The sequence below is a fragment of the Ambystoma mexicanum genome, chromosome 10 (assembly GCF_040938575.1).
Source record: "Ambystoma mexicanum isolate Mex_15411 chromosome 10, UKY_AmexF1_1, whole genome shotgun sequence".
In the NCBI taxonomy this organism is placed as follows: Eukaryota; Metazoa; Chordata; class Amphibia; order Caudata; family Ambystomatidae; genus Ambystoma; species Ambystoma mexicanum.
The window spans coordinates 653,096,622-653,122,763 of record NC_090932.1 but is presented as its reverse complement, the minus strand read 5'-3'; the positions used below and the strand labels follow the sequence as shown (position 1 = coordinate 653,122,763).

The 26,142-nt window shown below is 45.3% G+C and overlaps 1 protein-coding gene across 2 annotated transcripts in view; it reads right to left on the bottom strand.

Annotated features, from left to right (window-relative positions):
* PLOD2 (procollagen-lysine,2-oxoglutarate 5-dioxygenase 2) overlaps positions 1–26,142 on the bottom strand; it is a 517,076-nt gene that overhangs the window by 108,811 nt on the left and 382,123 nt on the right. For both annotated transcript variants that reach the window (XM_069618251.1, XM_069618250.1), the window contains exons 11-12: positions 8,516–8,620; positions 4,225–4,350 (exon numbers count right to left, since the gene is read on the bottom strand). In XM_069618251.1, the coding sequence (XP_069474352.1) occupies positions 4,225–4,350; positions 8,516–8,620 (231 nt within the window). The remainder of the gene's footprint in view (positions 1–4,224; positions 4,351–8,515; positions 8,621–26,142) is intronic.

Here is a 26,142-nt window from a genome sequence, read left to right as displayed (position 1 = left end):
ATTTGGGTCATCTGTTTTACAACAAATAAGACTTAATCACAATAAATCCCACAGGCTAGTGGAAGGGGCCTGGTGGCTGATATTTGATGTTTTATGATTTTGACTATGGGATGTGTTGGATTCTCCTTGAGTTAGGCACATATCTGATTATGTATAGGGGATTACTTTTATGTCATAGTGATTGTGTATTTTCCAGACTGAGTACTATTTATTTATTTACTACATATAAATACCCTGAATGATATGTGATATTGTGCCTATGATGATACTTCCGAAGGCTGTGCAAGTGATAGGAGTGAAAAACATAGAAAGTCATGGTTGGAAGTCTACCAATGTCTTTTTGAAAAAAGAAAATCTGTTATTTATTTTCTTTAGCAATAGATCGACGAGAATTACATTAATTCCATCATAATTTAGCAAAAAACATAATAAACAAAAAAATTAAACCCAACAGCCTGCCTCCGGTTGTTACACCCAGATCATCCCCAGCTCCTAACATTCCGAGTCTTTAAACTTGGGCGATACCACATAACACATTTTCAGGTGACGGCATGTTCAGATACACTTAGCATATACATTGTGGGGGATAAAGTACAGCTGGGTGTTAAATTGCACCATTCAATTGACACAACAAGATATAGAGCATATTGTAGATATCATGGTGGTATATCATTGGATGGGTAGAACAAAGATTGCATTAATATATTCCAAGCTAGTATGTTATCATTGACATTATCGTTGGCCCTATATGCATGTCTATACCACACTTTAGTCTCTGCTATTGACCATCTCTTCATATCTTCGCACCATAAAATAAACTGTAGGCCAGCAGCCTTCTTCCATGCCAAAGTGCGTCTGTGTTTTGCTAGAATACATGTTATTTCAAGTAGATTAGTTATATGTTTCCTATTTGTTGGACGATAATATATACTTATAACATGTCTCAGGCACCCACTGAAAGCTTGTAATCCCCAAACCCTCTATCTTCTCGCAGAATTGTACCACTGGGCAAATCCAGAACCTGTGGATCATATCTGCCTTATCGCATTGACAACTGGTGCAACAAGAGTATACCGAAGGTGAAAACCGAGATACTCTGTAGGGGTCATGAATTCCTATGGATCCGTTTAGCTGAATACGTTTGTGTGGGGTATTTCTAGACACTTTTTTTACCCTTTTTGGAGGGCTGGGGGACCCCCAAGACCTGGCTTTTCTGCCCTGCATCCTGACAAACTCATTCCATCTCTCATGTCAATTTAACCCCATGTCAATTATGCTGGGTGCAGCAAATGAGACCCTCAATAAATGTACTGAGTGGCACAGAGAAAGGGCTTCCTGCAGACCACAGACCAGGAACGATGAAACGTCAATGAACCAAGAAACCTTCCAGGACACTCGGGTACGTATCACACTTATTGTCGATGGAAGATAGCCAAGGCCACCCACCCGCACTCATCTGCAATCACACGCTACTTGAAGACACATCGCACAACACCTCTGCCATTAGAATGCAGCTAAATCCCATGACAAAATTTCAGTCTAGCTGAATACATAACCTTCTCCTGGACTTGCATACTCTCCCGATAACCTCTCTGCACCCATCCACAAGCAGCTCAATATGGGTCGCTAACAGGAACTTGGCCATCCCTACCTACCTTTGTATTTCCTAAAATGCCCAGACGCATTCTGAACTCCTTTGATGAATCTCCCATGACATGGACTTCCGCCCCCCTAGGGCGTTCACCAACAACACTTTGAGGCCATACCAATGGCAATAGGCGCTATACAAATGCCATATTACATTACATTACAAAACATTATATATGCCAGTGCTATTTTCCATTTTGTATCTTCTAAACACGTGTCAAGGTCTCTCTCTCATATAGCTTTCACCCAGAGTACAGCCTTATGTAAACTGGTCAAACATCTATTACACAATTGTGACACACACTTTCCACTCTTAACCAGTTCAGACAGCAACGCAAGAGTCAAATCCGGCTCCAGCTCCCCTAGTAAATCTGGCCAAAAGGACTCTGCAGTCCACACCAAACCCAAATATGATGGAAATTGTTCTGTGTGCAGTCCGTTCACAGACATCAGCTCTGTAAATTGCAACAGCGTGCCATTTTCAAACATGCCAACCCACATGACCACCCCGTATCCTGCCAACATCTCCTCATGAGTTCTAATTCTCCAGCATCATGGCAAAAGTTGGACACCAACAGGATATTAGAGGCATACAGGGCCCTCAGCCCCAGTAACTTTAATGTCCACCACCAGAGTCTCTTACCCAATAGCAAAAGGTAAGGGCACCATGGGATGAATTTATCACCACTTCACTGAACTTCTTTTAACATAATCAGATAAATATCCTTCTGCATCAGTACCGTGTCTAGGTTAACTTTTTTCTGACAACCACAAGGAGCTATATTGGACCTGGCCAGCAAGGTAGTACAGCTTTCCTGGTTCTGAATGTACAAGAGCATGTCTTTGTATATCGCAAACTTCTCTGGAGAATATCACAATCCTTCCCCTATCTTTGAAATTCAAGACTCGTGCAACGAGTGACCTTGGAGGTGCCCCGGGCGGCGGTATATTTGTCAGAGATCTGTGAGCTCTCTCAGTCATAAAGCCCTGTAACAGCAGAAGTACATTTTCACATAGTGTGTCGATCCTGACCTACTGCAAAATTCTAAAGTTATTTCTGCCTGATCAACCTACGGCATCTTCAACTTTGCTCTCCAGTACCACCGTCTTCATATTAATTTCTTTCACTAGGGTTTGCAGTTCCTTCATGGTGGACACTGTCTCGGATATTTTATTTTTGGAGACTCTTTCAACGAGTGACTGGACATCTTTTCACAGCAGGTTAACACTGATCTTTAGTTCATAAATGTTAGTCTCCCAGTAGCACCTCAGAGATGCTATCGCCTCCAGAATTTCGCTATCTACTTTCTGTTCGTTGGGAGGGGGGCAGCAATGCACATACAGAGTCCGGCAAGACAAGGATGTTCCCCTTTTGCGGTGGGCTTTGGGGGCGAAGAAATCCATTTTGGTCAGTTTGGAATCTGTGGGGATTTATGTTCCGGCATGGGTCAACAATACAGTAAATCTCAGCCAAGCCAACCTTGTTCAGTCTGGCATACAAAGTGTCACAGTGGGAAGGCCCCGCCTCAGTGTCGAAGCGCATCTGGGGGTAATCTCCTAGCAAGTGTTTCAATATTGCGGGACACGGAACAACAAATAAAGCATGTACCCTTACGGGTGCATATTCACATTACGTGAATAAAAATAATATAGGGTCAAATCTGCACCCGCCTCATATTCCTATAATCTCAAGTGCTCCCTCGCGGTAATAAGGCTTCATCTCAGTGTCTTCTATGCTGTTTTATCATAGTACACCAGCAATCTGACTCAGCATGAGCGAGCTTCAATCTCCGGCTGATGACATTAGACGCCAGGTCGCACCGCCTCACTGTATCTCCCGGGTTACATGAAGCCACAAAGTCCTTGCCCTGAATCTACTCGCCAAACACATCATCCACAGTCCCAGCGGCCTCAGCTATGCACATCGTGATTACGAGTTGGCATTAATCAGTGACCAGTCACTGCCAGAATTTCTCATTGCAAGAGCTACCTCCGTTCTGCGCCGCTCTTCAATATCAATTATTGCGGCGGTATCTTGGAGCTTCTATTATAACTGCTTGCATCGCTCCGATCTTTAGCTGCTGCCTAAGATAAGGATAAACAGGCCAGCAGCCTCCCCAGCACCTGTTGTACCTCTGCAGATATTTCCACATTTTAAACTTCAGTTAAATCATCAAAATAAGTGGATCATTTGGGAGCTCGAGAGTTTCACGTCCTCACGCCATGATAGTTGGCCACGCCCCCTTCACTAACAATGTCATTGTTCTTTCCTATTGTTACTGGTGAGATAAATATTTTTGGGTGAAGGTCCATGCATAAGACATTTATTGCATGAAAATATCATTAAATTCTAATGAAAATAAATCAACATAAATGAGAATAAGCGGTATTTTACAGATGAAGATAAAACAAGTATCATATACAGTTAGCATACACATCGGTAATAAAGAGAATGTGATATTTAAAAAAATGCACACTGGTACAGCTGCACAACTGACTAGTTTCATGGTCCCTTCTGAAATCGAGCATTATTTTTGGTGTCTGACATAGAGCCGTGTGTTTCAGTAAGTAACTTACTTTCGGTTCCCCTGAACAATATCCACGTAATCATCAGACCGGGCGTAGTACCCATCAGGACTCAGGGAACCCCAAAAGTTCGACCACAGCTTTCCATGGCGTGTAACAAGCGGAGCAATTATTTTTCTGTAAAAATGTAAAGACATATTTCAGTATGTAACATTTACTGTCATTTTTATATTGTGCTACCTATTGCATTTGCTCTCTACTTTTTTGTCTAATTTGTCTCATTTGTTAAATCATTGTATAACACAACAGTGATTCAGGACAAAAAGACACAGAGCATTTAAATAATAAAATAAAAAGCATATGAAGAAAAAGATCATATAGGTCAATGCACGTTGCAATCCCTCTATTCTTAGATATCAATGGTTCCTATTTATTCATTTTAATAAATGATTCTAATGATAAGACTGCAATATAATATGTTGTAAAAATCGAACTATTATTCTCTATATTATACTTTCCTTTCCATCAGGGGTAGAAAACAAATAATGCAATTCCAAATGGATGCAAATTAAGATGTGACTCTAAGCATGGCAGAAAGTGACATCTATGTGAAGAGCAGTATCATCGCTCATCTTTTCATTTACTTTAGCGCGTTAGGGATGTCAGTACAGGAAGCTTTGACTTGAGAACAATTTTGGGAGACTTCCTGGGCTGAGCACCGCACCACTTAAAGCTCTGCCACTTCCAGTGGGGACAAGGGACAAGGTGATCATCTCTAAAAGGAGTTTTATTTAGAAAGACGGCGTCACCATAGGTGTCTGTTCTCTAAGTTCGTTTCCAAGCTCTGAGTTAATTTATTGCGCAGACATACAGAGACTTCCTGCTTGGAAATACACTCTTATTTCCTGAGCGGCTTGTCATTCCAAGACTTTCAACTTTGGTATGCTCTTCTTGCTCATTTCCTTATGTACTTCCCAGACCTCCTGGAACCGTCATTCTGTAACTTTTGCTCACAGGTGTTTCAACCAGGGTAAACAACGAGCTCCTTCCTTCTCTGGAATTTCATTTTGATATTCCTTTAGTAAGTATGAATTGAGACAGACTAACTAAATAATACACAGGCTACTGCTGTCCCTTAGTTTTTGCTAAAGAGAGATTGTCACTTCAATTGTGCCTACAATGGACTTCCAGGTCCATACACTATTTGATGAAAACATAGCTCCAACATAGTGAAAGGTGGAAAACAATATCAAGCAGAATGATAAATAAAATAATACCAGGGGCCTGATTTACAAAAGTGTTTTACAATGGCGCAATCCTATTGAAAAAGGCCTTGTAAACCGGGCCCCATATCTTTCACAGGCTGGACTCCTCCCACTCTACGGTAATGGTGCTTTAATATTACCCACCACCGGGGTTCGACCTTCAAAGCGCAGGTGTGCACCATGTCTCTCTCAGGCAAGAATTTATCTCAGAAGCTGTCCACCCATACACTTGCCTCCGGTCTCATGCTGTGATAGCCAGCCGTTGCTTCAAACTTGATTGTATTATTAACTTGTAGGCGCTTCACCCCTGAGTATTCTTAGAACTCCTTGCATAAGTACCTCAAGTAGTTACTCTATAATTTATGAAAAGGGTAAAGGGGTGTGCATTTGAGCAACCTGGGAAAATCTTCGGCCGAATGACAAAAATGAAGCACTAGTGCAAGAGTAATTTCACATGGTACCAACATTTCACAGGGACGACAATTGCCCTACTACTAAAATGAGCATTAGGGCAAACATGTGCCTCGTGCAAAAAGGAATTGAAAGAATAGTTTTTTTGCACCAGGGAATTATTTCGAGCATCCTAGAGCCCTTTCTCAAGGATTATTTAAATGTTCAAATGGTAATTATCTGTTTCAATTACTCACATAGATATCGCACAATATCACGCTGTATATAGCCAATTGGTCTCTTTACTGCTATCGAAGGAAAACCACTACATTTTCATTTTTAAATGTACCTTGTTCAATTGGGTAGTTTCAGGTTGGTATGGTCTATTAAGTGGGTTGCTTTTCTGCTTATTCAATCAATATTCTGCCATTTGGATGCAACCCCACTTCATTCCTCTCTGTGATGTTGCAGCTGAAAGGCCACAGAATATTGATTCAATATTGTGAAAAGCAGCCCATGCAATACACCAGGCATACCTGAATGGCTCTTGAATATCTTCCATATATGTACAAAATAGACTGGCGATGCTGCTGTAATTGCACTCCAGCGTTCCTCCTATTTTTTCCCCCCTCTATCATAGCCCACTTACTTCTGAATTCACAAATCAAACAGTTCTTTTAAAGTGTGAGAGCAGACCAATGGTTCCTGTAGACGGTTAATGAAGCCACCAAATTGCGTGGCATATTTTCAAGTCGAGCATTTCTTTTGGGAGTATCTTTCCTGATTAGACAACCACGCTGTGACCGACACTGATAATGGATTCAGTTTTCTCAGAGCTCCTCCCATGAACGCACCAATGGTTTACTTCTGTGGATTGGCAGTAGGATATATAATAGGAGAAGCCTGGTACAATCAACACATGTCTAGTACAGCGGCCCCAGAATCTGGAGCAATATATCGCAATGCAAAAGGCTTTGCATAGTATGTGGCAATCACTGGCATCGATTCCAAAGTTTCAAAATGTGTTATTTAGGCAATATGCCCTGAGACTGCAGGCCCTTACCACATAAGGTAATGCCCTGGGGCCCATAGTTACAGGCCCGAGCGTAGCAAATCCAACATTGCAAGTAACACATTATTTAAGGACATCATTTGTGATGCACAGCCTGCATCTACGTGGGATGAGGGCTGAACTCCTCCCTTCACCTGTCAGTACAAGGTTGTAATGCCTATCTAGGCCTCAGATGTACGCCACACACATTTGTGTACACATTGGATAGGCATTTCCCAGGCAGTGAGATAACGATACTACCCGGCCGTAAGACGGAACGTGCTGGACGATGGTCTAAGTACCTGGGAATACGATTGCAAGGCCTGGAATATGCTTGTCTAATACCTGTGGACAGGGTTGGCTTTGCCATTGCTTGTTTTCTTTAGGACTTCAGTGCAAGGAACAGATGCAAGGATACATGTTGCTTATAAGGCAAATATTTGAAGGCACACTTATTTAAGACATGTTAGGAGTACATGAGGATCACATTTAACCTCATGGAAAAACTGGATACCCTTGGGCTGAGACTAAATATCAACAGATCTGAGCGCATCTGTAGGCTTTGCGACACGGGGGAAATTGAGAATGTAGTGCATTGATGAAGAGCAGGTAAAGAGCTTCAGTAGCCTCTGGAGAATCCGCCAGTAGATATTGTCCTGAAAACTCCTTGTGGTGTGAATATGTGGGAGGAAATAACATGTCTCTTATTTACCACTTGACCAAACTGTGGGAGCAAATTATGGAGCGCATTGGACAGATTATTTATTAAGGTTGCTGCCTGGAAGTTGAGATCTTGCAGGAGACAATGCATGTTTAGCCTTGGTAATTGATTGTTTTCATTAGAGGATTGGGACCCCAAATTGTGGTAAGGAAATGCTGATAATCAAACGAGAGAAATTATACATGTGCTTTTTTAAAACAAAAACTGAGGTAATGAAATGCTTATATACACATGGGAGCAATGACACATGCTTTTTATGTTTTCCCTTGTTTCCCCCTTTAATAAATAGCCAGACATGGCTGTATGATAATAAAATAAAGAATATGACACTTTGCAGTAGCAAATTTGCGATTCACTCTCAGAGGAATGCTTGGAAATACACTGGCATAGCCTTTACAGCACAACGCTTGATACTATTGCTTGATAGAGTTAGTGCAAAGACATTCCAGGGTGATGGGTTTTGGGCAGGGATGGTCATCTAGTGTGTGGGAATGCTTATAGGCTAAGCATGGCCAAGGGCATTCAATGAGTCGCAAATAACCAAAAAACACCAAACAGCTGCATGTGTCACCTTACATACCATCTCCCTCCGATCCGTACCCCAATGCAATAGTGTTGACTTATAGGTAGTGCTTACGTTCTACCTAATAGTACAAATTCAAAATAATACAGCATATATTTTGAAAGGCCTTGGACTGGCTACAAGCAGAGTGAAAGAAAAGTGACAATTCAGGGTATTGAGAAATGTTGGGGCCTCTCCACATCCTGATCTTGTTGTGTTCACCATAACACTATTCTGCCACATAGAGGCAATTCACATAATGCTCTTAAGTGTGTAAAACCCATTTGTATTTGTTGTAATTTCTTGTGAGGGTGTATTGATGTAGTTGCCGTTACCCAATGGGATATACACACCTGTTTTGTTCTATTAGTATTTTTAAAGTCTGTGGATTGGTGAGCACAACATCTGCGTCGATGCTAAAGTAATAGTCGCATTCCTCATCCTGGCGGCAGACATCCCTGAAACAAACAATCACGGAGCATTAGTTAGAAGACAGCGGGTGGAAGGCATCATTTCGCAGCACTCTAATTGATACATAGCTTTCAGTCATGCACCATTGAACTCAAACTCTATTATGGCCTAACATTAGCTTTATTTTGAGATGAATAAGGAGACGGAAGTCATGAAATATATCATACTAAAATTCAAGGCAACATCAGCTTACATTGTTTATGGTTCTGACGTATTGCAACTGCAAGTCTAACAGTTAACTAGACGCAAACCATAGGAAGGAGCAACCAACAACCACAGTCCCGTGTGAAAGCACCAAGAAAAAAATATCAAGGAAGGAAATCCAGCCAGGTTTTAAAGAAAATGGGTTCTAGGTCATGCCGTGGACGACATTTAGGGGTCACCAGGGGTCGCAGCTGCGACCCATGAGGTCTCCATTGCTACCCCTGTGGTCTCCCTTGCTACCCCTAAACGTTTTTTTTTTATTTAGGCTCATGTGCTGTGGCCAGCAGTATGTAGCTCTTTGTTTCTGGAGTGGCTGGTTTCCTGATAGCTATAGCCGGTAAGATAGCTCAGTGGGTTGAGCGATGGCTGCTGCAATGTGTGTCTGATCTGCAGGTTGCAGGTTTGACTCCCAGCAAGGTCAACTCATCCTTTCATACTGCTGAGGTTGATAAATGAGTACCAACACAGGTTGGATGATATTGTATGTATATTTTTTCTTTATGGAGCACTATATAGTAACACATCATTATCGGTTGGCCTTGGACGTTTGCTTGCATTCACAGTGATTTGGTTATATGGGCCTATGCGCACTGATATTAACGATACTTATTGTGATCCATTCTTGTATGAAATGTATATCACTTTATAGTGATCATATTTTTCGTAGTGTACTTAAAAACAATGCTATGTGATGCCACTTCCTGTTTTGTTGAGAGGTGAAAGGTCATGTGCCATCGCTTCCTATGATGTCACTTTAGGGTGGGGTCAAATGACATCACTTCCAGATCAAGGGTTGTGTGATGTCACTTCCGCTACCCATGGCATTTTGGTGAAATGACGTCCCTGGGTCATGCATTTGTAGTTTGTTGTTGTTTCTTCGTTTGATGTTACCATGGCTCAACTCTCGCTTATTTCCTTGCAGTGTAGTTCATTTCACTGTGATTTCTGCAGGGTTAAACAATGGGGCTTGTTATAAATTGGCCGGAATCCTGGTGGTAAATTTAGGGGCGTGACAATCATCCTGAAGAGGCTTTTAACAACTCCGGCTGCTTTAACATCGGAGCTACAACTGAGCTGGAGTGTTGAAAAAGACCCTCCTTGGCCTTTGTATGTTACTGCTGCCCCCATTTTGGAAGCCCATGGCCCTGCCCGAACTCCTCACTTGTCCCGGCACCCCTGTTTCCCTTTCCTGCCCCTCCTCCCGCCTCCCAGCCTGCTCCCGACCCCTGATTGGTTATCTTGCACCAGCCCTAAACGGTGTATCCACCGCGTTATGCTCTGCTCGGATCCTTTAAGATTGTAGCTGCAGGAGACCTGGTGTGTTGAAAAAGACCCTCCTGGGCCTTTGTCTGTTACTGCTGCCCCTATTTGGGAAGCCCATGGCCCTGCCCGCACTCCTCACTTGTCCCGGCACCCCTGTTTCCCTTTCCTGACCCTCCTCCTGCCTCCCAACCCGTCCCCTGATTGGCCCACAGGTCCTTCTCCCAGCCTCCCCCGGGCAGCCCTCTGCGGATAAGAGCCCAGAGGCAGAGGGCGGCTCCTACATTGGCGGCTCCAAGGTGTGTCTGCAGGTGTCAGCAGGGGAAGCCAAATGGCCAGCCGTCAACCAACAGCAACTACCCAGGTAGGTGTGGCTTGGTTGACGAGTACAGCGATCACTACACTCTGGAAGCCGGGTCAATCTACTTACTCTCAAATTCATTCAGGCCAGGATGTCAAAACAAACCGTCTTAACAACCAGACAGGATTGTGAATGTTGGACATTGCCACATGTATCTCAAATGGTTCATATTGCCTCGCGTCACATCTAGACAGGACTACTGCTTTCCCTAGCTGTGTTTCCCTCCCGTACGTAAACTGCATTGTGAAACTCAAGCCTCTCTCCCACTATACAGGATTCTCACATCTAGGTGTGTTGTCTCTGCTAATCCTGTACTCAAAATGCACTATGAAACCTAGGCCTCTCTCCCACTATACAATATTCTCAAATCTAGGTGTGTCATCTCTGGTATTCCTGTACTCGAAATGCACTGTGAAACCTAGGCATCTCTCCCACTATACTCTTGTGCTTGAAATGCACTGTGAAACCTAGGCCTCTCTCCCACTATATTCTTGAACTCGAAATGCACTGTGAAACATAGGCCTCTCTCCCACTATACAGGATTCTCAAATCTAGATGTGTTGTCTCTGGTAATCCTGTACTCGAAATGCACTGTGAAACCTAGTCCTCTCTCCCACTATACTCTTGTACTCGAAATGCACTGTAAAACCTAGGCCTCTATACAGTATTATATACAGTATTATATACACAATAAAAAAAAAATAAAAAAAAATAATATACAGTATTCTCAAATCTAGCAATATTGTCTATGGTAATCCTGTACTCAAAATGCACTGTGAAATTTAGGCCTCTCTCCTACTATACAGGGTCCCCAATTCTAGGTATAGCCCCATCTCAACCTACTATTTTGTGAAATCTATTGTAGTGTGAAACCTAGGCCTCTCTCCCACTATACAGGAATCTCAAATTTAGGTGCAGTCTCATTCTTGACCTATTGGGCCTCATTACGACCCTGGCGGTAAGGGGTTAGCGCCAGCGTTAGCTGCGCCGACCCCTTACCGCCAATTACGAGGTCCCTTAGCGCCATGGCGCTTTTAACACCTGCTTTTAGCAGGTGTTAAAATCCATGGCGCTAAGGGACCATGGAGTTAATTACGCCACCGTAATTTACGGTGGCGTAATTAACGCCTTCCCCACTCCCATTATGCCCTATGGGGCAAAAATGGGAATGGGGAAGGGTAAATGGGGATTGGGGACTTACCGCCCCGCCGACCTCGGAATGGGGCGGTAAGTCCGCCAACCACCATGGCGTAAACGTAGTTTACGCCATGGTGGTAAAGTCACGGCCCAGGCGGTAACTTACCGCCTGGGTCGTAATGAGGCCCATTATATCGTGAAACCTGCAGCCAAATAACTTCCAATCCTACGGTATGTATACACACCACTAGTGTGGACACAGGCCGCATGCACGGCCAGGCAACCATGCACTGTAGAAAACTGCTATGGCTATGCACATCCGGTCTGGCAACACACGTAGCCATCCAGAAAGAAACACCCTGCCACTAGCATAAAGCGACTACCATCCAAAAGGAACCCGGTATAGCTGTCAACACATTGACTCTATACAATAGCAATCTATCCCCAACCACCAACAGCACCCACCCACATGCCGGTCCTCTCTTTGGGAGGCTTAGTCGAGCCTAGCCAGCCACCTAATTCCTACACCGGCAAAAAAGCACACACGCATCTCCTAAACTACACCTCTTAGAACTTTCAACCACATTGACTACGGTCACTGCAGGCGTTCCTACCAGAAAAGCACATTGAGGCCACACAAGTGGGGAAAGAGCGCTATATAAATAACCAAATACACTATACTACAATACAACTAATAGGTATGAGACCAACAGTCCAATTTTCCTCTGTGGAAATCGTGACAAATTATGTGCAAATACGTACTGCTTTGCCACTTTTCCTGCAGATTGAAATTCGCAATTTCAGCCTTTTTCTCTCCCACATTTATTTTGGACTTGTTTTGTTTGCATGAATATTTTGGCCAAACAGTGTGCCACAACCGGTTTCAGGTCACCAATTTTCTAAAAATGTCCCAAATTTAAAGCAAAACCACCCAAAAATCGAAATTTGCCCAAAAATTGTGAAATGAGGATTAAATCCCTGTGCCATCGAAATAGAATTACAAGCAAACTTCATCAATTTCACTTCGCAAATGGAAATTTCACTTACTGCTAACCCAGCATCAACACACCCCTCTCATTCCTCTCATGCGAGACGGACTCTCACAGTTTCGGACCTATCTCACTCAGCAACAACGATCAGCCTACAATGCATCCACCCACTGGCCACCTCACCCATTATGGAGGAGCCGAGGAGCCAGCGCAGTGAAACACTGAGCACTCCCTCAGCTGCTTTATCCAGCTGAGGGAGTGCTCCTGGGCCAGCTGAACTGTCAAAGGGAAACACTGTTTGCCTTTGACAGTTAATTTCCCCAGCCGCACATGACCACTGAGCCATGCAACGTTGGGGGTGTTTTGCTTCGCCAGCCTTGCATAGCTCATTGGAAATGCTGCTTGGGCACTGCATGTATGTATGTGCGAGGGGGTGCTCCTGCGCCTCCTCGCACATACAGGCAGAGCAACCTGGAGCGGGGCATTATAGCAACCACGCGCAGGCCCCTGCAGAAGGTACGTTTATGGCAATTTATTTTTTATTTAAATGTGTATGGATGTGTGTATGTTTGTGTTATGGGACTGTGGTGGGAGCAGGATGGGCGGTAGCACTGGGATAGTGGTGGGAGTAGGGTGGGGGGAGAGCCCAGGGTCTGTACTGGGAGTAGGGTGCGGTGACGGCACGCAAAAGTTCATAGCGATTTCTACATACTGTCCATCCAGCACTTTTAAGGGGGCCCGGCCTGCCTAAACTTGGCTCAGGGGGGGCCCGAGCCAAAAAAGTTTGAAGACCACTGGTCTACATGGACAAATTAGAGCCATGGACTCTGTGATCTTCCCCGCGGCTCAGCAATAGGGAGACCCTTGCCCCTTCCTGGTCACTTAGCACTGGGCTGGGGAGCGATAACGTGATATATGTAAGAGGCAGACAAAATGAACAGAACTGCAAGCACATGGATTCATCAAGAAAGGAAATAGACATTTAGGAAGTCAGAGGGAGTACAGGATGATCAAAAAGAGAATGAGGAGCACCAGGAGAATTCAGAATGAAAAAACAGCGAAAGCACTCAGAATAAAAGACTGAGACAATTAGAATAAAACAGATCAAGGAGGATCCAGTTGGAAAGAGAGCAAGAGCGGGTTACAGTGGCACGCACGAAAGAGAGCAAGAGCTTGCAGTGATCAAGTATCCCAGAGTGAAAAAAGGGTTTCGGGGAGAGACAGCTGGCTAACAGGTCTCTTTACACTCAACCCTACTGTGTCCAATGATCAGGCCCAGAGGTGTTTGAAAAGTTTTGCTCTTTTCATGTAAACATTATTTTGAGGTAAAGACAACCACAGTCCCCTTTTAGATGTCAAAGTGCCCTTTTCTGCTGGGAATTGAATGTTCACGATACGGGTGCGTGGTGTGTACTTAAAGCTCACAGAATCCATATTATGTACTTTAAAGAATTAAGCCTGTGAGAGTTTGACAGCTATGAAACTGGGCGAATAACTTCGTTTGGTGGTGGCGGGATTTGCATTTCACAGAGCGAGGCGTCCCTGCCATGCTCTGCACCTTCATCCTTCACTTCAGATGCCCCTGGGGCCAGATGACGTCACTTTTGCAGTAGTGCTAAAAAGAGAGCAAGTGTATTTAGCACCAGATTTGCAGGTTAGGGAATACAGAGGAGCACATAGTCTGACTGTTTTTTGTACTGCTTTGTGCCTTGCATGAAAATAAATGTCCTTACTAACTGCCTTTCATGGATGTCGCTTCATACTACTACTAATAATAATGCATTTCTTGCATTTCTTCTATAGCGCTATACACCTATAGATCTCCGAGCACTGAAATAACAGAAGACATCATTATCCCACAGAGTGGTACTCGATTTATCGACCTTGGAAGGATTAAAAGCTGAGTTGACCCTGCCGGTATTACGGATTGGAGCAAAACCTGTGCGTTCCATTCCTCCCTATAGAAACAGTAATTTTAATGTATTTATTTGTTCTATTATAATACGCTTAATACCAGCTTTGTGATTTCCTAGCGCAGGATCAGGATTCAAAACTGTGTGGCGCTGCATTGTTTTGCACCCACGACAAACGCTTGCCCCCCCCAGGATATTCTTGAGGATACATTGGTTTGCTCCATTGTTTTGAACAAGGGCGAGCTTTAAATAATCTGGCCCTGGACCTCTGCACAGCGCGGCTGTGACATACAATACTGGCACATGCATGTACGGGAATCCTGGTATCAGAATGTGGAAGGGGGTCGTTTTCTTAGTTATGTAACATCAGCGGTTCCTTCTGTCGACGCCACTGCACAGCAGGGCACAGCACAGGAATGACAAAATGCAAACATGCAACTTTTAAATACATGCTTTCAAGAAAGCACTGTTATGTTTGAGGGTTAAATACTGACATCTTGTATACATATTTTGAATTCCCCTTTTGCTGAACTCTGATGACACACCAAGGCAGTACTATTGTGTACTGAAAGAGCAAGGCCCGAGTGCTCCACCAAAGCACATTTTTGGCAGCCTAGCAGCTGGACGTTCAACATCTCCACCAAGCGCCTGATCATTTATTTTCTATCATCCAAACAACCTTCAGCAGCACTCGGCGTAGCCCCTTTTAATATTTTGGCAGCAATGCAGAATTCAAACAGCTGCAAAGACGAATAATATAAATACCGACATGTGCATCACCTGCACCCTAGCAAACTCAAAATCACGATAATGAAGACAACCGCATAAAGACACCCTATGCTAAATACCATGAACTAGAAATGCATCTCACCCATAATCATTTTATTTCAGAGCAAGTTCTCATTTGCACAATCACGCTGCAATTGGCACGAAATGACACAATGAGACGTTTTAATGTGTATGTGATTACAAGTCAACCAAACGATGTGGGAGAATGACAATTCCTGCTTTGTATAATAATTGGTTATTTATAACGCAGAGGTTTCTAAGCAGGGACCGGGGATCGAACCTGTGTTGCTCTATGTTCTAAGGCGAGCGTGTTGCCCCTGAACTATCCTCCCGCGATTATTTCCTTTCTGCTCAGTGCAAAGACTGACTCTGATAGAAAAGGTATGTACACATGTGCATCTGCTAAATTTCTGCAACCACTAGGAATTGGAAAGCATGAGATAAAGATTGTATTCCCTCAACACTTGGGATTCCCATTACTGACTCTGGCAGATTTCTAGCACTGTTTTCTGTCAGTTGCAAATGTTTTTGAAAACCAGAAAATATGTCCATTTGGCATGCTGGAAGACGTATTTCCATCATGTTTGCAAATACAGACCACAATTTGCTTATTTTTCATTAATCAGTTCATTTTAGTAACAAACAGTTTTTTTAATGAAATCTTCCTGCCACTGTCACAAATTGATGGATTATTTTTCATGAAGTGATTTGGGTTTTCATTGATCAATCTGCTTATTGTCGATGACCAATCTTTATCTGTCACTATTTTGTTGTTTTGTATCAAACCGATGTGGTGCTGTCATTTTTTCAGGAAATAAAAAGGGTTGGTGACGAATGTGTGGGGGCATGACAATTTGCAATTTACTGAGAAGAGAATCATGTCCCAAAAGCTGCCCAATCAGCTTTTATGTAAATTAAGCCATCGTGATGCTATGTGCTCATTTCCTATAGGTGTCTGACAGCCATAAAATCAGCAATGACACTCCATCAGCTGTCCTGTCCTCTCTGACTTTGCCCCTCATGCTTCGAACATATCTCTCTCCAACTCTTTCCCCTAACATCTCTAATCCTCATCTTCATCTATCTCCCACTCGGCATCCCTTCTTTGAATTAGACCAACCAATTGAAGTCGTCCAAGCTGTTAACTCCATGGTATTACTGGTCGACCTCAACCTAGCCAACATTACTCAGACCCAACAATTATGACTAGATTCCACCCTATTACATCACTTCTTGGTCAGAATACACAACCTTCTAAAGCACCCGTGCTAACACACTTTATCTCATAATTATTTCCTCCACACTCAATGCCTCTGTCCTCCAAATCGGCTCATCTCTCTCGCACCATTCATGTCTCCATTTCACGACCACACCCCCTACTTCATGCACTACCAAAACCAAGTAAAGAAATGGTCCTCTACCTACTCCAAATTGAGTCCTCCCTCCTTGCCCTTTTTCCTCATCTTGCACACTGAACCTTTATTAGTAGAATGTAATGTTACACTCGCCAACTCTTATGACATCATTAGCCTGCTGGTCCTCTCATCCCATCTTGTTCCCACCTTAGCCTTGGATCACTTCAGTCATCTGACAGCTAAAGACAACCATGCATCTCTATCTTCGCTGCTTGCGCAAAGATTACTACCAGCCTCTCCATAATGGATACATGGACTCTCTCCTTACCTTCAGCACTGCTCCTGACTCTGGTACGCGCAGCACAAGGCATCTCCAAAAGACAGCATATATCTACTGCGAGAAGAGCCTCCCACTGGCTACCTATAAAAGAGAGGATCATCTTCAAAACCTTGACCCTCACCCACAAATGCATCCACTCTGCAGCACCAGCCTACCTGGCACAAAGGATCCACCCGGCCATGTCCTCAAGACCAACCAGGACCCCCTATACCAACCTACTCACTGTACCCATGGTGAAAAAAGCAAGAGCAGGGGGTATCAGCTTCCCCTACCTTGCGGCTCTACACTGGAATACCCTCCCCACTGCCCTGCGAGCTGAACCTTCCCTGACCACCTTCCGCAAAACCTTAAAAACCACCCTGTTTGCTTGATTCTCTACCGTTTCTCATGTACACCTGCCATATGTATATCTGACCTGTGTACGCCTCCATGCATAATATGTGTTACACCTATGTGTCCAATGCTGTAACTTATGCATAATGTAACTAGGTTTTTCTGCAAGTAACAGCGCCACAATGCCCTTGGGCTGCCTGTGCGCTATACAAATGTAAAAAATAAAATAAAATAAAAATAAGATACACCTTCTAACTACACTGACTATACATCCTCTCTCTGCTCACAGCCCCGCAAACTCTAAAGGATCCTTCAGGCAGTGCTCTCACCTCTAAAATTCAGCTCTACACCCCCCTCTCTCTCTGCTCATGACTGTGTTCATTTTCTCCAATATCACAAAAATACAGGAGTTTCTGACTTCCCTGAATTATCTCCTTCTCTACCTTCCCCTCCCAACTATGTTCCACCATTACTGTTTGTTCTCTCTCCAATCTCATCCTGATCCAGCAATTGGGCAGCTTTGTTAAGGAGAATAAGATTCTAGAGCTACTGCAATCGGGATTCAGTCCAGGCGCTGAAACTGCCTTTGTTTCACTACTGGACATCCAACTTCTTCAGTCAGATCAGGGTCATTTGTCTTTTCTGGTGATGCTGGAATTATCAGCTGCTTTGGATACAGAGGATCACTGTATCTTTCTCACCAGTCTCTCTACTCTCTCAGGACCCACATTGTATTGGTTTTATAATTTTCTGACCAAAAGATGTCAGGCCATTAAGCTTGGTGCTTTCATATCAGATTTTACTCTGGTCACTTGTGACTTTCCAGAGGGTTGCTCCTTATCCCTACTGTTATGCAATATTTATGTTTATTTTTTGTCTGCCAATATTCACAAATGTTATATTCTCTTTCATTCATATGCTGACAACCTACATTTGTTTTTTAAGTAGTCCAGCCCCCAATATAATTTTTCACACTTCCTGTTTTGTCTAGCTAAGTTCAACCTATGGTTGAGAAACAACAAGCTACAACTCAACCCACCTAAGACTGTGACTATGCTTTTGGGATCCCTGCCATCTTTTAAAAGACCCTGCTAGATGCCCTGGATTGCCTAAAGTATCTGACCTCCCCTCCAGGTTTGTCACGAAATTTAAGAATCTTGGTGTCCTTTCGGAGCCCAAAATGAAAGGTATTCTTCAAGTTAATAATGTGGTCAGATCATCTTTTTATTGTCAGCACATGTTAAAGAGGACTCTCCCTTTTCTCCCTCTAGCAACTCATGTAGTAATGGTAGGTTCCTTGGTCAACTCCTGTCTTAATTTCACAAATGCCTTGTAGGCTGGGCATAACGCACCATCGGCTGCATCACCTGCAAACCACTTAAATAGTGACTGTCAGGCTCACTTGCGAAGTCCCTCGGTTCTCTCCATTATCGAGCTTGACGTTCGCTGCACTGGTTTCTGATTTCCCAATGAGTAACCTTCAAAATTCTGATCCTTGTATTGAAGGGTGGTACCTTTGTGCTAAAATTAAACCTTAATATCTTGGGCACCTGTTACAATCTTCTAACCGACATGTTTTGCATGTCCTGTCCACCCGATGTCTCACTTGAAGAGACAGGTGGTTTTCAATCAGTGGCCCCACTCCTGAAACAAGCACCCTCTTCAGTTCTGCTCGTTGAATTCCATGATGAGCTTGGGAAAAAGGTTACAAGTCATCTTTATATTTAATTTGTTTCAATGTGTCCATTCTTATCACAGTATATGGATCTTCTGTCTTCACTCCTGATTTGCAGGATTTCCATTCCATTGGGGCCCAGCTACAGGCCTTGTCTGGGTTGTTAGTAGCCTTATTTTGAAGGCTTGATGATTTATAGTATTTTGTCACTTGAGCACTTTTTTCAAGCTGTTATTAATTAAGCAGTTTTTTATGCATTCATAATTATTGATTGTGTTTTTTTCTGTATGTTTGATCGTCTTTACATTAAGTCTGTGAATATTTGTTATTTGAGGTTTATTTATTCATTGGTTTATTTTTTACCTTCTTCTTCCTTCCTTCAAATTATCGAATGCGTGGGCGGACCCACGCAGGAGCTTCCCCATCCAAAAGAATGATGTGCACCTACCCCACCAATCTTACACGCAGCCCTCACATTCTCATAACTCCTCCCACCGCCCCGTGCCCCACAAAATCTAGCAGCACACTGCTCCTCTCCCTGCCTCTCACCCCGACTCCTCCCAGCAAAGCCTTCCCACTCAGTTCAGCCACTCCCAGCGCAGACAACCAAACCCTCATCAACTCTCTCTCCTCAACATGCCTCTCACACGCAAGCAAAAAATGTCCCACAGTCTCAGGCACCCCACACACCGCACAGTCCCTCGACTCATGCATCCCCACTCGAAACAGACTGTCATTCAGCCCCACATGCCCTATCCTCAAACGGTTCAGCATCACTTCCTCCCTCCTCCTCCATTCCAGTTTCCCTGCATCCACCTTCACAGACACTTTCTCACGAACACCAAACATCCACCTGCCCTTCACCCCACTCTCCCACCTCTCCTGCCACTCATCCATAACCCGCTTCACCACCACAGCCTTCACCTCATCCACACTCAAAGGTATCCTCATATCAACCGGTCCTCTCCTCATACCCGCACCCGCCGCCAAATCCACCAACTCATTACCCAAAATGCCACTGTGACTGGGGACCCACGCCAACTCCAGATCCATCCCCCCACGCACACACCGATCAATCTTCCTCCTGATGTCCAAAATCACATCCTTCCTATCACCATCCCCTGCCACAATCGCTTGAAACCCACTCAATGAATCCGAAAACACCACCACCTTTTCGAACCCCAACTCGCACACCCTATCAATCGCCAATGCAATGGCCACCAACTCAGCCGTACAAATCGACACGTCATTCGTCAGTCGCCCCACTTTATACTCCCCAGTGCTTTTCAGCTAAAACGCCATACCCACTCTCTCAGACACAGAATCCTTCGAACCATCCGTGAAAACCTTACACCCTTCCTTCCCTGCCACATACGCCTGACCCAAAGCCTTGATCTCACCCCGCAAACCCCGCTTCTTCGACACCACACTCGCCAACTCCAAACACACCTTTGGAGACCCCACCATCCACATCGGCCATCTTACCAAATCCGTACCCGTCACAGTCAACAACTCGCCCACACCCCACTGCACCCCCTTCTCCCACATGTGAAACCCCAAAGTGCCCCCCTTCCTCCTCCACCGGTCCCTATAATAGTCAAACCTCCAATTATACAGCAAACATTCACGCACCGGATGAGCCACACTCTTCGCACTGCACTTCACCCACCACCTCCTATTCAACGCATCCCTCCTCAACCCCAACGGCATCTCCCCCACAAGTACCTGAACCGCATTCACTGGAGAGGACATCATCACACCCGAACACACCCTCAATGCCCTCGCCTGCACCCTATCCAACCGCAGCTTCTGACTAGCCGTGAAACCCACTGCCATCTGACATCCAAAATCCATCACACTCAAAATCAACCCCTTATACAACATTCGTAAACAATTCTGCTGAGCACTCTTTCCCATGCACCGCCCGCAACAAATTCAACCTACGTTTACACTTATCCACCACACCATCCACCTGCAAATTCCAGTTCAACTTCCTATCCAAAATCACCCCCAAGTACCGAAACTCTTCCACGCTCTTCACCCTCCACCTTTCAAAACCAAGTCCAACTCCTGCTGCACTCTTCTCCTCGAGAAAACCATACTAATACTTTTATCCACAGACACCGAAAAGCCCCATTTCCCACACCACTCCTCCATGCGCACTATCGCAGCTTGCAGCCGACTCTGCACCAACAACAAACTCCTCCCTCTTACCCATATCACACCATCATCTGCGAAGAAATCCACCTGACACCCGATACCCGCCATAGCCCGAATCAACCCATCCACCATCACATTAAACAACATCGCACAAATCACACTCCCCTGCGGCGTCCCATTCTCCATCTTCCAAACCTCAGACATCACCCCCCTCACTCTCACCTGAAAGGTCCTATCAGCCAAAAACGCCCTGATCCACCGAAACATCCTCCCCTTCACACCCATCTCCAACAGTCTCACCAACAACCCACTCCTCCACACCATATCATACGCCTTCTCCAAATCCAAAAAGAACGCCCCACCAGCTCCCCATCACACAACGCCTCCTCCACACCAGTCACCAACCTCACTAACGGATCTGCCACCGACCGATTCCTCCTGAACCCACTCTGAAAATCACTCAAACACCCATTCGACTCCAAGTAAAACCCCAATCGCTCAACCACCATCCGTTCCATAACCTTACACAGCACAACAGTCAGCGCAATCAGCCTATACGGCTTACACTCCGTAGGGACCTTGCCACCCTTCAAAATCGGCACCACAATTGCTCTCTTCCACAACCTCAGCAAGACTCCACCCTTCCAGATCTCAATGAACAGAGCCAACACCTCCAACTTACATTCCACTGACAACTTTTCCAAAAATACATACATGAACCCGTCCACCCCTGGACTAGACCACTTCCCCTTCCGAATCGCCCCATTCAACTCCACCATAGAAAACGGAACCTCATACTGCTTTTCCCAAGGCCCAACATCTGCCAACAACTCCCGCATCTCCTCCTCAACCACACCCATACCTAGCCTCACCGCCTCCGGGAAGTTCCCTGAACTGTGCACTCCCGCAAAATACTCCCCCCAACAAATTCGCCTTCTCCCCATCCTCACTGACCAGCTCCACCCCTTTCAACAACACAGACATACCACCCTGCGGCCTCATTAACCCGGACATCTGCTTAAACTGCTTGCAAACCTCACCCACACCAGAATTACTCCCCAGGGACCCACAATAGCCCCTCGAATATCCACGCTTCCTTTCCCTAATCACCCTCTGCACCACCGCCTTAGCCTTCTTATTTGCCAACAAATCCTCCAACATTCCCGATCTCACAGCCCTGGCCCTAGCCTTCTTACCTGCCCACTGCCCGTGAACATTCCACCGACCACCAAGGAACCTCGACCTTCCCATCCTTCCCCTTCACAACCTCCGGAACTGCCGCCACTGACGCTGCTCTCATTCCCTGCACCAGATGCTCATTCCATTCATCCACCCCCCCATGCCTACCCCGAGGAACAATCAATTCCTGACACAATCCCTTATACAACTCCCAATCATCCTTCCTAAAATTCAACCGACTCCCAAGCATTGGGGACCTGACCCTTACCTCACCCCTCACAGTCACCAAAATGCCAGAATGATCGCTCCCCATCCTCACACACCTCCCAATCACATTCACCCGCAATCGCAGCAGACACCCAGGTCAGATCCAAACACGACAACTTCCCAGTCCTCACATCCAACCGCGTGCCCGAACCATCATTCAGCAAAACCAGACACAATTCATCCGCCATGCCCTCCAACAGTTCCCCCTCGCATCTGTCCGATCACTACCCCACAACGTATTGGCACTGTTGAAATCACCACACAAAACGCAAAGTCCCACATGTCCCCTTATCACTCCAGACAGCACACCCACCTCCACCACCTCACATGGATTATAATAATTCAACACCAATACTTCCGATCCCCCTACCCGAATCCCCGCCCGATAGCCTCCACTGCTCCATCTACCACAATCTCCCTTGCAACCAACCCCTTCTGAACTGCCAGAGCCACACCCCCCCTCTCCCCCTCAGCCTATCCTTACGAAACAACTCAAAACCCGGAATCACAAACCTCAGATCACCCCTTAACCACGTCTCCTGGATACAAACCACATCAACATTCAATTCCCCACACAACACCGCTTTCAACTCCTGCCCATTCCTCAACAAACTCCTCGCGTTCCACTGCAAAATCCTCATGCCGACACCCCACTCTGCTTCCGCACTTTAGCAACCATCCTAAACACATCCTGTTCCAACACATCCACAACACTCCAAAACCACCTCCCCGCTTCCACCACTTCTTTCGTAAGATCCGACACACTGACAGACAAATTCCCCTGAACTAGCTCCAGCACACTCACTATAAAGCACATAAACTCAGTTTTCGGGACAACCACCATTTCTACGCCTTTCACCTCACCCACCACTTTCTTCCTTCCCACAGCCGCATCCACCACCGGCTCTCTCCCACTCACCTCACTCACTACCCGTACCGGTTTCACCTTTGCCACAGCCTCCGCATAAGACAAACCTTCCGCCGCCCTCACCTGCACCATCTCTCTCGCCACCCTGTGGCTCTCACACCCCCTAAAAGCAGTAGAGTGCCCCCCCACAATTCACACACTTCTCCGGGGTCTCCACCTTGCATTCCTTAATATCGTAATCTCCACCACATCTCCCACAGTGCCTCTCATTCCTGCATACTCTCGCCACATGTCCAAACTGCTGACACTTATAACACCTCAAAGGCAACGCTACATAAACTTTCACACGGAACCTCTGGTAACCCAACTCCACCCCCTCTGGACACTCCGACCTCGCAAACCTCACTTCCACAGTCGTAGACACCACATCCCCAAGTGCATCTCTCCTCCCCAACCTCCACGCCTCCAACACCCCCACATCTGCCAGCTGCTCCTCCACCTCAGACATATTCACAGACACCGGCACTCCATACAGCACCCCTTTACATGACACACCACTTTGGTCAAACACTTGCACCGCATGTCTACCCAGACAACGCACCTCCACAATCTTAGCCTTACTACCAGCATCCATCCCCTCCACCAACAACTGGCCCCCAGCCACCACTAGCACCCCAGTGACATCCCCCATGGCCGCCTTCACCCATCCAGCAATCACCATCGGATTTTCCCCCAGAAACGTCTTCACACGACTATCAGGCTTCAACACCACCTTCCACACACTGTCACACTGCATCTGCTCCACCCCAGGCACACCACTCCCTGCGGCCCCTAGCCCCTCCAAAGCGCACTTTTCCTGGGTCCCCGACCCAGAGTTGCCCCGGTCCAGCCCCCCTCCATCATCCCTCTGTGAAGACCTGCTGCGATGCCGCCCCTCACTTCCCTCCTTCCCCCCTCCACAGATGTAGATTTCACAGTCAGTGTCTTCCCTCTCTTCGCCCCCTCCTCCATCCCCCCTTCTTTTCAGCCTTCCCATTCCCCTTTGCCATCCTTACCACCACCTCCAAGCACACTCACCCCCTGCACCCGCCTAGAGAGTACGCTCTGCCTCCTCGAGCCCAGCACCCGCAACCCAGACACCGCTCCGCCCTGCCTGAATCCGCCTCCTCATCTGATGGAACACTGTTCTCTCCCTCTCGCGTCTGCGCACAGCCAGCCACAAAGTTTGCCCTTATTTTTTTTTATTTTTTTTTAACTGACAGCCGCATAAGGACTGTGTCTAAATAAAAGTTTTGTATTAATTGATACATTAGGGTAATGTGAATTCTTTTTCTCTTAATAATGCTTCTTACGTGGTCTCCTGTAGAAGTGAACTATAGCACCCAGCCTGTATTTTGTAATTTTTGATGGCATAATCAGGGTTGACCGGAATGCAGAGATCCCTGGAGTCCCTGTTTTAAGATGCTTCTCTGCGTGTTACCCTAGCTAGGGTTATGCATTTGATGTATACTAATACTAATCTCGGTTTATACCCACTTCCCCCTCTGAGCTCCTACTTGTTCTGAGCTTACCTAATACATTTTGAGCTCGCATCAACCCCTTTGCACCACAGTTAATCTAAATCCCTGTGCCCACTACCTGTTCCCACCTCTCCCCTCTAATCAGTCTCTCAGTCTCAACCAGTACCTACCTTGCCTGCCATAGTGTAGGCACTGTTGCCCCTATAATCAAGAAATGCTCAACTGATCCCAGCATTCCCTCTTTCTACTGTCCCATTTCCTTCTTACCCCACTACTGCATAATCCTTAAAATAGTAATCCTTAACCACATTGTCAGCTACCTCTCTGACCACTCATTCTTTGACCCCATTCAATCTAGTTTCTGTAGGAAACGCTACTGAAACTGCTTTTACTCATTTCTCTGATATTTTAACCACTGTTCACCTCTCGTCTCTCCTTCATACTCATCCTACTTAATCTTTCTGCAGCCTTTGACATTGTCAAGTGCCCTCTCTTTCTCACCTTCTCCTCCCTGGGCTTCAAGAACACTACACTCAATTGGGTGGCCACTTAACTCTATAAACACTCCATGTCTATACCATGTAACTCAAACAACTCTTCCACCACGACCCCACCAGTATGAGTCATACAATGTCTTTTCCTAGATCCACTGCTCTTCACCCTCCACACCTTCTCCCTGGGTATTCTCATTGCATTCTTTGGCTTTTAACATCACCTCTTTATAGATGTCACCCAGATTTTTTGGTTATAACAATGCACACACTTCACCTATGTACCATTAAGCAATTGAATAACCAGTTAACAGGAATAGGAGCCCCCACTTGATCAGTCCAACCCTAGGTTAAATGAGGCCTTGTGCCCAAAATTCACAAAGTTCCGTTAGGGGGAAAGAGTTAAGAATTGTTCCTGTGGGGATGAACAAGGTCAGAAGACTTTTCATGACTTTTACAGTTAAGTAAAGTACTTTTACTATCTTTTAGAACATCTTTTTAAATAAACGTTTAAAAAGCAAGAGAATGGAAAAAGTCAAAGTTCTTTACAAACTTTATAATGGCGGAGATAGGGGCACTGATATGTATTGCGACTACTTACTGCGCTTACTCTGATTTTCCCAAAGGAATTGGCAGGTCGAATGGGAGACGATGGTGGTAGGTTTTCC